Genomic DNA, 15,236 nt, shown 5'->3' on the forward strand with positions numbered 1-15,236 from the left:
GTGTCCCGTTTTAAATATCTAACACACCATTTCTAAATGATCTTACGATTCTATGGTATCGTCGCCCTTATAAATATAGTTGAACGAGGACAAATCGATGCTTTCCGCAGCATGGGGAACGACTGTAAAACGTTTTCTTCGGACAAGCGGCGAAGAAGAGAGAAATCGAAGAGATGCGGAACAAGTTGAACTTTTGGGATGCGTAGTACTCGCAAAGGGGAATGAAAAATATTTAATAAAGGCAGATTGAAAACTCGATTCTCTTCGAATAAAATGGCAACTTGTTTTTAGCTTTTAGACTTTTGGGCAAGCATCCATTCAACATTCTTCAACCGTTTTGCGAGCATCACGCATCTTTAATCTGTTCAATAATACTGGCACGTATGTGTACGTTTACTCTTCTCTTATAATTTATACATATCTCAGTATACCCCATAAATAATGCTGTTTCGTTTCAAAATTTGGCTCAAAAAGTAGTCATGTTTTAAAGAACAGGTTTACAAACTACCTACAGTTTTTCGTCCAAATAAAATGATCTCCATAAACGACATTATTCATGGATTGACGTAATACATCACTCATATCTTACTTCAAGTATTAGGAGTAAATGATATAATGAAAATTATGATGAATCAATGAAAAATTCTACCATACCGAATAAGTATAACTGAATTCGAAGCATCAAAAGACATGAGTGAACAAAGAGCACAGCGAATGCGTAATAGGCGTTCATTTCTCCATTCTCTCGATACACGCGTGCACCGAATGTATGTATACACCATTCTACCTATACATATGTATATGCTTTCTTCCAATTGTACATTTATCTTATACACAAAATTACTGAATAAAAAGAAATCGTATGCGCATGAATAGACGTCGACCGTAAAAAATCGCGATACACAACGAGCAGTAGAAATCCAAAATGAATGCATTACCCACGGAAACGTTGTCAGTGTCAGGTTTGGAAGGTAACGACTCTGAGGGAGACTTGTAATCGCAAAGCTTGTAACGGAGGCGTCAAAAAAAGCGCCGATCAATCGCATGAGGTACGCAACCGGGCTGAAAGAAAGAGTGCGGATGATAGACGATGCCGATAATAAACAAAACAATCAGAACAGCTATAAGTCCTTTACTCTTCGTCCTCCCTTTTTTTTCTATACAAGTGCACAAATATTTACACAGGCTGAAGCGTAATGACAGATACGAAGGTGCCTTTGAGCGTGTTCTTTGTTTCTTTATACTTTCCGCTCCATTTTGTTTCATGTACTTCTTAAAAAAACCTCGATTTCTTTGTCTCCCTTTCAGCGATTTTGGCACATTTCGGTATTCTCGTGTACTCTGCATTTTGGCACCAACTGTGTCCGAACGTCATGCGTGGATTTCCTAACTTAATATATGTACATGGCCGGCTAAAATTTCTTCTCAGCGATTTTTTTCTCACCTAAATCGACTCACGACATTGAAATTATACGCTACTAAGAAAAGTGTTGACTGTACTAAAGCGGGTTCGATCGTCGACGTGTATATCTCTCGTTTCGTCCATTTAGTTTCGAGCTTTTGTAGCAAGGATCTTCGACTCGGCGAAATATCCATGATTATTGCTAGTTAGAAAGGGGCACACATGGAGAATCACAAAAAGAAAGACGTAAGAGTACGTTGTGTACATAGACTTTGGAGAATAAAAAAAACCCGAAGAACCGTTAAGAATATTTTGTTGCGAAAATCCATACGCGCACGAGCCTAAATGTCTATCGTATTAGGAAGGTCTACGGGGCTTAGAAGTTTGCTTCTCTAAACAAACACGAGAGAGACTGCCTACGGCGAACGATGTAAGGTTAATGAGAGTTCCGCCTTCTCCGAGTTACTAATTCACACGAATTACAAATATGAGGGGGCACGGTTACCTTAATCGACTAATGACAAAGACCCGCGAGATATCTTGGACTAAGATGCAATCGCAGAAAGAGGCGTTTACGAGGACGCACGAATATGCTCCTATTGCACAAGACTTTCGCGCATTTTTGCGGAGAAATCCGGTTCCAGTATTCGGAAAGTAGGTAGGGCCGATGTTTCATTAAAGGTTCACACATCTTTGGGAAACGTTAATACATCTTATACGCAACAGTTTTTCATGAGAGGCATATATCAGGCTAGAAATATACGTCGAGCAAAATTCTCAGGCAACGCAAGGTCAATGATGGATTCTTCAATATTTTCGACTTTGACGGTCGAAGATCTGAATATGTTCGGGTTGTCCGAGTGAGCTCGAGGAAATGAGGAATCGCGACGAAACGCGTTTATTTTCGCGACCTCTCTAACGCTTACTGACGACGATCCTCGAGGAACGTCCGATGGCACCGAACGTGAGGGAAGACTACGTCGAGCCAGTGTATGCATACTTCGAAATTGTACAAATACAGTCTGGCAAAAGATTCGATTAACGCGCGCACGTACGAAATGTAAAATCGTATATCAGGCACCGATAGGAGAACCAGTCCTTAAGAAAAATTTCAAGATCAGACTTTCGAGGTGTCTTCTCTTTCGATTACTGGCCGTCGCTGCCGTTCGAACAGGACTACGGGGATGGTTTCTTGCTAAACCTTTCCCTCCCTTCGCTTTGTTCGTTTACTGGATCCAGGACGCGGGCACCCATTGAGGCTCCCTCTCCAACGAATTGATCTCAGTCAGCAGTTGATTGTATGCCCTATCCGTGTCGGTGTTTATGATGATCATGTCGAACAAGTGGCCGTACTTATCCTCCATTTCTCGTGCTTTCTCTATTATATCCTTTAGCTCCTCTTCTTTGAAGCTCTCATTATTCTTGATCCTTTTCTGTCTAAGCTTTTCCAAGCTCGGCGGCGCGACCAATACCACGTACGGCTTTAAATCCGAATTTCGAAGGATCTTCAAGCTCTGCGGATGGAGATTGAGAACACAGATTTTACCAGAGTTCACGACAGTTCTTATGGCTTCCACGGAGGTACCATAATAAGCTTTCTCGTATTCGCCATGTTCAACGAACTTCCGGCTGAGGATGTCGGTTTCGAACTGAGAACGAGAGATGAAATGATAATCTTGTCCATCGACTTCGGAATCTTTTCTGGGACGACTCGTGTCTAGAAGAACCAACATTATCATTTATTGCTGAGAGTTGTGGGTATAAAGGAGTCAGTATTGCAGAAGAGATAAAGAGACGCTCTTACGAGGAATAGCTGCTGCAAAACGCTCGCTATCTTGCATCAATCTTTGTCTCAGTTCGTGTCGTCCGATGTTTGGTGGCCCAATTAGGACAATCGGTCTTTTATGGTCCGCCCTTGGATAGTACAACGCGACCTCTTCGTATGTTAGCACCTCCTCGCTGTCGTAATCTATAGGCAACAAATAATTGCATAGTAAACAAGACTCAAATGCACTTTGACATAAACGTGCGATATGTACCGTCGATGGCAGTTGTTGCATAATGCGGAAAACCGTCGTCGTTGTAGTTTCCCCCGAATTTACTTCGTTTCTTCTTCTTTGGATTCTTTTTAGCGCATAACAGGGTGCTGGACTTTTTAGAACCGCGTACGGTCGATTTGTCACCTGCTATGGTCTGCTTCATAGATTCTCGTCTAATAAAGAAGCGTTGATGATGAAAAAAGAAGCAATAGTAATTAGTAGTAATAGTATTAGTGGGGACAGAAATAGTATTCTGTGAAGTACAGAGTATACTCATTGACGTACTGATGCTGGAAGGCTTTGCTGGGTATCAAGCCAGCCAGAGTCTGGTCCTCCTCGCCTTCTCGATACGCCTGCCACCAGTTGGGGTCTTCCTGAGAGATAACGTGCAACACGTCACCTTTCTGGAAGCTGACTCCCAACTCCCGACAAGGAATATAAGGATCTTCTTCGGGATCGTAGTCGAAATGCGCTCGTATATGCTGTATCTGATTAAAAATTGCCGCTTGATTTGTAGAACTCAAAAACTGCTCAATAGTCGAAAGCAATCAACGTTTCGGTACCTGATTGGTATCCTCCCTTTTATTGGACAAATTATTTCTGTGAGTTGTGGGTGCTGGAAGTACGAGGAAAGTCAGACTACCCTGCATACCAGCTAGAATATCGCAGACTTCGTTTACGCTTTTACCACGCATTTCTACGCCATTCACTTCAAGTACTTCATCTCCTTCGTGAAGGAGACCAGACTTGTCTGCTGCACCGCCACGTACCACGCGACCTTTGAGGGTAGTTTAAGATGTAGAAGTTGTTTGCTGAAAGCTGCCGTACGTATAACCAAAGGAGAAGATTTTCTTTCGTTACCTATGATAACAGCGTCGCCTTCGTTTCGAACAGTAGCACCCAGAGGTTCGTTGGTCTTCTCGATCCTAATAATTTTGATGTTATCTACGCCACGAGAGCCTCTCCAACTAGGAGATGGACTTGGAGGACCGCTAGGGGACGAAGACGAAGGACTCTGCTTTCTTTGCAGTCCATCCACGTACGAGACGATAGAGTCATGAGCGAGAAGAAGAGCGTCCATATCGTAATTGGTTAGAATTCCGGTCAATTCTTCCACGGCAGCCATCGTTTCCGCCCCACCAACACCCGTTGTCGTCGCGGACGATTGCCATTTCTCTAGGATCTCCACGCACTGAAACGTTTACATGCCATAACAATCAGAATGTCCGACGACACTGTTACAAGTTTATACTTACATCTCGAGCTAGATTGGAGGCGTCTTCGGCATGATGTTTTAACACCTTGCTGGACCTGAGCCTATTCCTAAGAATGTGATGGGTAGTCAGGGCGGACTCGAATCGACTTTGTACCAAAAGCGACCGCACAGCCTCGATTTCAGCTTTTACTTCAGAACCAGAGACGCCCAGGACGCCAGAAATATTACGCAGTTGAAGCTGCAACCTCTCCAACGTTGCAACTACCTCTCCGTACGCTAAAATATGCAACAAACTCTTGCCAGAGGGATTCCTGTGCTGCACTAGCCATGTTCCAGCCACTTTCAAAAACTAACAATTCCTCTGAGAGCGACGCCTCGAGGGAAAGACTTACTGAGGGGTCTGGGAGGTTCCTCCACTTCCTGCACAATATTCGCAGCGGCATGTAGCGTCCTGGTTCCAGTGGTTACCTCGTCCTGAGAATAAGCAAGATTTTCTTGACCTGAAAGGCTAGTGGCATGGCTTTCCAACGCTTGCAGCTTTCTTGATCCGCGAAGCGATCGATTGAGTATCTCCTGCCTTTCTTCCTCATCTTTCCGTTTCCGCAGTTGCTCCTACAATCAAATCATCGGTTTATATCGGCTTCTCATCCTCCTTTACTTTAACCAGGATACAACCTTTTTGCTGGAAGGAAAAGAACGTCTTCTAGAGGAGATGCTGTGGGCTTTTTTTACGAAACAGCACTACTTTTTCAGAATACAATCTTTTTTCACCAGCATAACGTAACACATATTTTTTCTGCAGGAATGTTTAAGTTGAACATACTCAAGACCACTTAGTTACCTTACCTCGTTCGTTAGATCCGGCCAGATTTATCGTTCGACCAATCGGGACTTGATAAACAGCAAGAAATGGGTGGTAACGTTTATAATAGACATACATTGAAAGGTTCGTATCGTACTGAAGAATGGGTCGTATTTCTCTAACTAAAACTCGTATTGTACTTAAGAATGAGTCGTATTCCTCTACGATACTTTGCTTTACCAATCATTCTGCAGTTCTCGAACGGAGTTTTAAAATAAAAAATGTGTAACACGCCACAAGAAACAGTGATACAGACTAAGATGTTAGGTACATTTAGCAACAAGCAGGCATTCTCGAGGATCCAATCAATGTTCAATGATGATTCTAAACGATGTTTGGATACAGACGATAACCGATGGCACAAATAAGTGAATGAAATAAAACTCGGCGAAAAATATGCTTGCTAAACTAGAGACAGAACAAAACACAAGCCTGACTTTGTAAAAATCAGAAACCAGCTATTTCGTTGCTTGTTGAAGCGGCCACTATCTCAGCTTATTATAAATTCATTCTAAAGAATGAGCTTTTAAGGGCCTCTCTACAGAGGAGCGCATTTCTGAAATAAGTTCAATACCCAGTGGAAAGTCGTATTTGCTTTGTCAAAGAGAGGAAAGTGGAAGAAATTGTATACCAATTGCTGCACCGAAATCGAATCGCTTATATCAGTGACATGCAGTCACGATGGAACGAAATCGAATGAACGCGATATCAAAGAGCTGTTTGGCCGAACAACGCCCACCAGCAGCTGATAAGGCTCTCGTATCGAATAACGCGAAAATGGCATCGAAAGCAAGACGATTTATGTAACGGTCTAACGGCTTGGAGCAGAAATACTTGGACGAAGCCCCGTTTACTATCGCGGTATGCGCGTAAGGCTTCCCAAATGTCAGCTTCTAGTCGATTCAATGGATTTCCAGCGACTCTGATCGAGAGAAAGCCATAGGGCGTTTACCAGACACCCGAAATTTATCCTCAAATTTATCCTCAACGTGTTATCTTTCTGTCACTGTTTGCTACATCTAACAGGTGGTTCTACGTACTCTCGAGGGTTTGAGATAATGTTTCACCGATAAGAGTATAGCCCTGGAGTTCTTCAAGTTCAAGATGAACTAGATACCGTGGTATGTAACAACGGAGGCTCGTTATCGCTCAGCAGACTGAATCAGGAGCCGTGTACGTCTGGCTTGAAGAGAGTTCGAAGGAAAAAAGGCGGTTTCTCTGAGAGCAGAGTTAGAAGGGAGTGGTGGAGAGTGAGGTCGAGAGAGACGCATGCGATAGGCTTGCCTGAGCCTGAGCTAGCTTACATCCACATCTATCGAAACACTCTGTAACGTTACACCCAAGCTGTACAATCTTCGAGCATTGTGTTCGGGGTCCTTTACATTCTAGACCACACTTGACTTAAGGTGGCAGGGACCGACGCGACGCGAGTGCATTTTACAAGGCAAACATGCACGCACCCATGTACCATCGCCACGAGTGTCGCCACGAGTGTCGCCACGACTGTCTCGACTCTCTTCTCTGACGATTCTCGCAGCAAGGGAACGTCCTCGAGACTTTCTTTGATATTAGATACTAAGTCTAAGTGCTTCTACTCTCCCACTATGCTCATTTCTGCGATTATCTATGCGACGATAACGAGGCAAATGATCAATCGATCGCGTGACAATAACAGTTACCACAATTGTTACACTCGTTGGGGTTTCATTTGCAAGAGAGCACAACAGAGCGCAAGGCCGCGCAAAATAGGAAATTCAGGAGCGATAGAGATAGCAAAGGCCATTGAAAATCAATTGCTTTCGGATAATTATTGTGTTTGTCGACGATTTGTAATTTCCTGTTGCACCAGGTGCAGTTGTCCTTAAATATCCATCTCTCTCTCTCTCTAATCTGCAGCTTTTCAAAGGTTACGTAACACTGAATCGTTCACGCGAAATACCACACACTTTTTCGATTATTCCTACATCCTGAATCAACTCACTCTTCGAAATTATGAGCCTTTAAGAACGTCACGATTCTACAACTATTCGATACAATATGATTGTTTTGCAAATTGTGTATATATCTAGATTACTTTTGTAAATGAACTGAAATGTGAGAAAATAAAACGTGACGCTCAAGTAACATTATATATTTTTTCCTTCCAAAAGTTTTATCTACCATCAATTTCCTCAATCTTTATTGGGTTCCATCTATATTCATAAGCCTGTAACACTCTGTAAAATATCGTGTTCCCTTTTCCATACGAATCGTACCTGGTATTTCCGGATGGAATGCAGTTGCTGCTGCGTAGGCTCGACATTGGCATTATCGGTGCACTCCACATTATTGTTCTGCGTAGATAGACGTAGATTATCTTTCGGCGGTCTGGCAGGTGCCCTCTTTTGATCTCTCGGGGGGATGGCTGGTTTCACCCCGTTCAGACCGGCCTAAAAATACGTCCCGAAGAAAATCAGCTCGAATTAATCGTCCCTGGTGAATGGCCGTCGCAGTCGCGACTATCGAAACGAATTGCATCTTCGTTTCCTCCGTTTCTTTCGAATCAACACTTTAATCGTCCTTGTTTCGGTCCTTTCAAAGTCTCTGAGAACCAACCGCACGAGGAAATTGTTCCTATTACCGTTTTCGACTACGCGGAAGCGAAGGAACGACCGTAGAACGGTTTTAGAAATCTACAGTACTATACACTGGGTTGAAAAAAGAAGAAATATAATAGAGAAAGACAGAAAAAGAGAAAGAGCCAAAGAGCCAGAGAGCCAGAGAGCTAGAAACGCGTGCATTATGAGAAACAGTGACTGTATGACTTAGAAAAGTGTATACAGACAGTAGGAGTCTACCTAATTTGTCATGCTTGCCAACCACAAAAGATCATTCCATGCGACTGCTACTGTGTTCCTTGTCCCGCGTGTGCAGTCGATATTCTTGGGGCGTCGTACGTACTCCAACGCGTCAAGAGATTAGAAAACTCTTAGAAATTGTAGGAACATGGTATAAATAAGCCATAGAAAGAATGAAATAGCCCCAGAATATCGAGGCTTTGGTCGCGCTGACAAGGAGTCATGGAAAATCGAAACAAGGTTTACCTGCTGTTGATCAAGATCGTCGAGGTCCTCGTGGATATCGTACGTACGTCTCTTCTGTGTGCTCGCTGGTTCAGGTGTCGCCCATTTGGGCTCATGGCAATCAGGTTCTCGATGCTCGATCGACGAGAGATCTTTCGAGGGGGAAATTAGATGGTGCCTCGAGTTCAAGAGGCAAAAGTTGTGGTCGAAGTGGTAGACGCGCAAGTTCGAGTCGCTCTCGGGCGTTTCCTGGCTAGCTGGCCCATGAGCCAAACGACAGGAACCGTCGAGAAATTTGGAGCGTTCGTACTCGAGAGATAGTTGCGAGTTTGTCTGGTTCTGTTTGTTGGGTGAGTCGTCGAAAGGGAGAGAATCGTCATTCGCTTCGTTCGAAGCATTCGTGATCGCGAGACTGAAGGGGTTCTTCGTCAATTCGCGCAGCGAGTTTCTACAGTTTTGATTGGTCTCCCGCACGAGCGAGGGTCGCCTGAACGGAGTACTCTGCACGGGAGGTGGTTTCGTGGCCAGTGAATCCTCGTCGAAGAAGATTACACAAGGATCCTCGACAGGCAAGTTGGAGAAGCGAACGTGCGTGCGTGACGAAGCGATAAGGCTCTCCGTGGTGGCGGAAAAATCGCGAGAGGTCAGCAAGTAGAAACCGTCAAGAGGATCGTCGGGCTTGACACCCTGTCCAAGGCGGTCGTCTTCGCGCATGTTAGAGCATGATAGGGATGAGCGGTTGTTAGAGAGTGTGCTGTGCGTGGCAGGAGATGCGTGGCAAAGCGTGTTGCAATGGCGTGGCTGTTGGTGCACGATAGAGAGAAAGCTGTCTAAAAGCAAACTCTTTACTTTGGACCTTACCTTCTTCGAGGAGTCGTGCTTTCTGTCTAGCGTGCGCGCGACTATGGCTTCTGTAGCGGTTTGCTCGCCGCTAGCCAGCATCGTGAGGCTAAGATCGTTCGAGGGAAGACAAGGTGACGAAGCTACGATCGTCGTGCCCGTGGTGCACGCATTCGCGTCATCCCCGCATCCCCCCATTATCAAACTATTACTCTCCCTGCTAGCGTTCCCGTTACGATCTCGTTTCGGCTCTAGGGTGTTCTGCTTGCTGTTGCCAGGAGTCTTGTTCGGCGGAGGATAAACAGGGTGGCACTTAGTAACGGGGATGAAATCAGGCGGACAGTCGACAGCCACTTCGCGATATGTCCTTCTACCGATCACGAGAAAACTACGGTCCACGTGCTCATGGTCGGTCGAGGCGTCGCTCCTAAGGGTCGAATAGCCACTCGATATTTGCTGGTGTCTCTTCTTTTTCGGATGCTGCCTCGAGGACGAGGAAAGGCTGCTCTCTGACTCGATTTCCATCAGGTCTTCGTTTGACCCGGCGCGTATCAATTCTTCGACATCCAGACTCTTCGTCTTTGCTCTTTGCTTCACCCGTTCCTCGATGGGACAACGCGATTTCGAACTCTTCGTTGTCTTGCTGCTCGGGAGGGACTCGTTTTGAAGCAACTCGCCACTGCGTTGATGCAGCTCTTTCATTTTTGCCGACACGCGACGGTCTTGCTCCCTAGGAATCCTAGGAATAGCGCACTGTTCGTCTATCAGTCTGGTCAAGTCAGACACCTCGTCGGATCTCACTAGCAGTCCCTGTAAATCCTGCAGATCGGCCAACCCATACGCAGGATTGTCGAACGACGTGGTGGTGTCCTTACTCCTACCGAATAGAGGACCAACTTTGATCTCAGGAACGACTGGCCTACAAGGGGAGCCCAGGTCGATTCGCCTTGCATCGTAGGTGGGCGAGTTTTTGCCTCTGCTCTTCACTGGTCTGATCACCAAGCTGCTATCCAGAGGAGCGGTGCTATCCGACCTACCAGAGGAACTTCTAGGGCTAGCAGAGTCGTCGCTGCAAGTCTTCAACATTGTGGGATAGTCCTCCTTCGCGAATGGATAATCCTCGTCGACATCTATATCGACACTCGACTCCTTCTGCCCTCTCGTGTGCGCACTAACCCTCTCGTACTCCTCTACGTCTTCCTCGTCCTCCCTGTCCTCCTCCTTCTCCCTCTTGTCCTCCTTCTCTTTCTCCTGTTCCTCTTCCTTCTTCTTCTTCTTCTTCTTTTTCTTCTTCTTCTTTTCTTCCTTCTCCTCCTCCTCCTCCTCCCCCAGTTCGTACAGTTCTAGGGGACCCAATGTTGACAAACTATTGCAGTATTTTTCCTTGTCAGTATCCTTTGAGTCCTTTACCACGCACTCATCCTCGTCCTCGAGGTTCTCCGATTCGATCTTCAATTCAATCTTCACCATAGGCAGTCGATGCCCGTTCCTCAAGTACTCTCTACTCGCGTCGCTCGCGTCCGTCACGGTTCTACCCTGATCGTTGAGGTTGCTGATGCGTGCCAAGGACGACGAGGATGGCGGTGGTAGCGGTGGCGGCGGCGGCGGCGGTGTCGGTGGTGGTGGTGGTGGTGGTGATTTAAGGGTGTCGTTTTTAAGGTTTAGGGAGAGGTGGTCGAGGTCGCTAGCTAGGTCGCTACGGGGGCCACGGAGCTCGTTCCTATAGTTGGAAGAGCAATGCTTTACCTTGTTGGGGTAGGCCTTCTGCAGAAGGGTGTCGGGTACGTCGACTGGTAGCTCTCGGTGAGGCCCTAGCCCGCCAGGAGTCCACATCTCATCGGGACCCAGCCCCTCCTGCGGCTTCTTTGCGTTGTTGTTCTCCTGCAGCTGCTGCTGCTGCTGCTGTTGCTGCTGCTGCTGCTGCTGCTGCTCTTGTTGCTGCTGCTGCTGCGAGTGAATGTCCGTCACGCCAGTGGCACTACGCCTTCGGGACCTGGTACACAAAAGGGATCGTCAGCTTCTTAACGATTTTCGATGGAACGAGTGCCCGAGCCTTTTCTTACAGGAGAATCTCGTGCTATTTACGGAACAATGCTTGCTACTCGAAAATTTACCTCGATAACGCAGTCTATCACTCTACATGGTACACTTTCATCTCTACGATAAGAATATGAACGTTATATCAAATCATATTAGAAATTATGTAGAAAGTAACATAGTGTATAGGCTACGTTCGAGGCAGAATTTTTAACAAGCATTACGAAAGTAACCTACAGCAATTCATAATTACTGAACAATACAGATGTTCTGCTGATAAACAAGTTACCAGAAATTTCAGAGTTTTATAATACAGAGTTGCTCAATATGAAACTACCTACGAAGAGAATATTTGCAGCATAGAATTTCGAATCAACTTATTACCATTACAGAATTACTCCAAAAGCAGTATTTCGTTAAATACTGTATAACGATAACGCATTGATACACCCATAAGATACGCTATCTACGAAAAAAAGCATTTAATAACCAGGAAGGAAACGTTACAAATGGTCTGGGAATGCTCCTTGTGCAATCAAGGTCAGCCAAAGTTAAGACCACTTATCAAGATTAAAGAAAATACAGCCAACCAGAAAAGGGAAAAACAAAACGTTCGTCTTCCTGACGAACGTATGAATAAAAAGAATCGATTCTCGGTCTAGAATGGTAGTCGAAGCAGACCAGTTCAACGAGTGCCCTGAAAGAGCGCCGTGAATAACGCGCTAGAAATTTGAATGGAAAGTCGGGCAAGCACGCGGTTATTCGATCGCCTACTAGATCATTGCTTTCAATTGCGGTCTAGCAATTCTACCGCGCTTTTGTTCGAACAAGAATTTGATCTGTACGATAATTAACGAGGATAGGGTCATGTATGTAGTTCGCGCAAAACAGACCTTTTACTCTCTTTTCCACGATTGAAATTCAACGATATTTATACGGATTGCTATCGCTATAGAGAAATGAAAGTATCTCCTCGCAAGATACAGGTACAAAAAACGGAAAACAATTTTTGATGTCCGCGTAGAAAGCTTGAACGAATCGAAGGAACGTAATTCTGAGAGAATGAATGCAATTCTCTCTCAGGATCCGGTTACAAGGACAACGGAAGGGGCTGAAGAACAAGGGATGCGATGGCATTGCGGTTGTTCCTGAGTGGGCACATGAATTCGCTTGGATCGTGTAAGCAAGGGAAAAGGGACAATGCTGCTCTGGTTAGATGGGACAAAAGCGTACAGAAAACGCGGGCTAGCACGCTACGCATTCACAATACCTACACATGCTTCACTGTATGTAAACGGGTTCACGTGCTCCTTTTTCGGGGATCGAAAAGGCGCTCGCGTTATCACGAGAACAAGAAAACTGTTTTCTGAGAAATTCAAACTCCTTCCAATAGTTTTATAGAACACATCATTTTTTCTTGATTGCAATTCATCTATCAAGAATCGCTTGACAGTTGTAAAAGTGGAAAATAACCAGAGTGGAACGTGGTGCAACGGAGGAAAACTAAACAAATGAAACATCTAAGGTAATACTTGTATAAGCTACATGTGTCTACTTCTATGTCTCGATCAGCTCTCTCTAGGTCTACCCACAGTGAAGAAACAATATCTGGGATATTCTGTGACTACATTTTTAATAGGAATTTCTCTTAACAGGAACGACCACACCAGTCGATTCGACAGGGTACTTTCAGAAAAACCATTCAAGACTGGCAAAGTGACATGTCTAATCCAAGCTTACCCAAACGAACGCTTTATCTTCTACAATATCAGAAATGTTTCACTGTCTCAGATACGATGATCCTCGAGGATTCTACAGAACAGTCCGCTCTTTTAAGAAAGAAAAGGATCTGGCTTTCGTCTGGAACCGTTTTACGAAGTACCCCGCCGCGATTGATGGTTCAAAACTGAACAGACCTAATAGCATTGCGCCTCTTCAGCACCCGAACTCTCTTCGGCTCTCTTCTTCTTACGAGGAAGTCGCTAAAACCATCCCAAGTTGCTTTACATTCAACAGTTTTTCAAGATTTAGTTTCTATCGAGCTTAAGGCAATCGTCGGAGAGAACAGCGTGGATTTGAACTAGCGCGCAGGGTGTGCATACACGTGAGGGTGAGTGACAATTGTATCTTACAGTTTTGCGGAAGTTAAATTGCAAACAACGATGCTTATCCATGAATCGGAACGTACCCAAGGACGAAACGATTCCTCGGCCAATTTTCCAACGCTCACGTAACGCAATACCGATTAAAATCGATTCTCACGAACGAATAGTGGGAGTAGAATAACGAAAAACAGAGTTTTCGTCGTCAAACTTGGAATCACGTACAAGAATTCCATCGATGAAATACGGCCCTGACTTAACGATACCTACGAACGGTAGTGAGCAGGTAAAGGCTGTAGAAGCGGAAACACGCGACCCCCTCTTCTTCGGAACGCCATGTGAGAACTGGTATAATGTTCCGAACGAGCCACGATCGTCTGCTTTTCTTCGAATATCTCTAGTAATTTCAACGTCAACTCTCACTCGCGAAATCAACTGAAGAAATAATGGGATAAATGAATTTCAGACATTACAGTTAATTAAACGTAATTGATAATTATTGGAACCTTCAATTTTGTCGAGAACGATAATCTAAACGATGCGACAAGGTCTATACTTCAACGATTTAAACCCAATTCGGAGCAAGTGCACATGTTGTAGCTCGTGTCTGGCAGTACAATAAAAAAAGACTACATCCGCTTATCGATTACATAACTCACTTATTTACAAAAAAAAAAAGAACTATCAAAAATTCTGCACTTGATCTATAGAGGAAAAATTGTAAAGATACTTCAAGTTGTAGGCTACATGCTTGTAATTTGCATAACCTCGATACTATTGGAATTTCTGTGATGCAACACGTGCCAGAGCAGAAATTCACAGGCAGACCGAGCAGCGGTTACCTTTTCTGTGAGTACCGTTGCTGTCTTGGTCGTTAACCGAAAACCTAGTGCATATTGCAAATTGAATTTAACACTTGCAACATCTATAGAGACAAGAGGGGCGCGTTCGACGCGATAATCAAGGCTTGTCGGCAGAACACGCCCGTCTTCTAATCCCACTTTCTACACGCTTGGAATGACAGGATGCCGCGTAAACAAGATTTTTACTTCCGTTGCAAAGTGTCTACCCAGGGCCGAGGCGGGGACGAAGGCAGCTCGGTTCTCAGGTAAAAGTTTATTCGCTTCTTGGAATCAATCAGCATACAAAGAGTAGAACGAAAGAAGAGCCTTAGGATTAGAGGGATAAAAGCGGAGTAAGTCCCACAGACGCTACGATTTTTCCTATTATTAATCTATCGTATAGCTACATGTACGATCAATTGAGAATTGTATCTCGCGTAGAGCTGTTATACGGCTTACATTGGCTTACTCCAATTGATCATTTGAATCGTGTAAAAAGTCGGAACGTCTTTGGAAGTTGTAAGAAAAATCGCGAATAGGTATGTAAACGGATGAACGTTGCGCGCAGCTGGGACCTACCAGTGCAGCGTTTTGAGGATTCTCATGGCGTGGCTTCTCAACGATTCGTCTTTCGTTCGAACCTCATGGACGGACCTCGCGAGTGTCTCGCAGCTCGAGCAACCAACGAGCAAAGAATCTTAATGGCTCTTGCTAGATCTCCACACCTTTCATCCTTCGCAATTTTCTCTCCTTATCTTCTCCACGATCATTCGTCACTGCCTATCATTTTCTTTCCACTTGTACCCCGAGAAAGGAAAGCTACCGAAGCCCTTC

General features: G+C 44.8%; 1 protein-coding gene across 2 annotated transcripts in view; it reads right to left on the bottom strand.

The window, feature by feature from the left end:
* Positions 1–2,620: 2,620 nt before the first annotated feature.
* The window catches only part of LOC143184791 (uncharacterized), a 29,457-nt gene continuing 16,841 nt past the window's right edge, over positions 2,621–15,236 (bottom strand). For both annotated transcript variants that reach the window (XM_076387258.1, XM_076387257.1), the window contains exons 9-18: positions 8,603–11,414; positions 7,775–7,948; positions 5,050–5,269; positions 4,698–4,933; positions 4,303–4,633; positions 4,005–4,219; positions 3,727–3,929; positions 3,442–3,614; positions 3,207–3,371; positions 2,621–3,119 (exon numbers count right to left, since the gene is read on the bottom strand). In XM_076387258.1, coding sequence (XP_076243373.1) covers positions 2,629–3,119; positions 3,207–3,371; positions 3,442–3,614; positions 3,727–3,929; positions 4,005–4,219; positions 4,303–4,633; positions 4,698–4,933; positions 5,050–5,269; positions 7,775–7,948; positions 8,603–11,414 — 5,020 coding nt within the window. In that variant the 3' untranslated portion in view covers positions 2,621–2,628. The remainder of the gene's footprint in view (positions 3,120–3,206; positions 3,372–3,441; positions 3,615–3,726; positions 3,930–4,004; positions 4,220–4,302; positions 4,634–4,697; positions 4,934–5,049; positions 5,270–7,774; positions 7,949–8,602; positions 11,415–15,236) is intronic.

This window comes from Calliopsis andreniformis, chromosome 10, assembly GCF_051401765.1.
Source record: "Calliopsis andreniformis isolate RMS-2024a chromosome 10, iyCalAndr_principal, whole genome shotgun sequence".
Lineage (NCBI taxonomy): Eukaryota > Metazoa > Arthropoda > Insecta > Hymenoptera > Andrenidae > Calliopsis > Calliopsis andreniformis.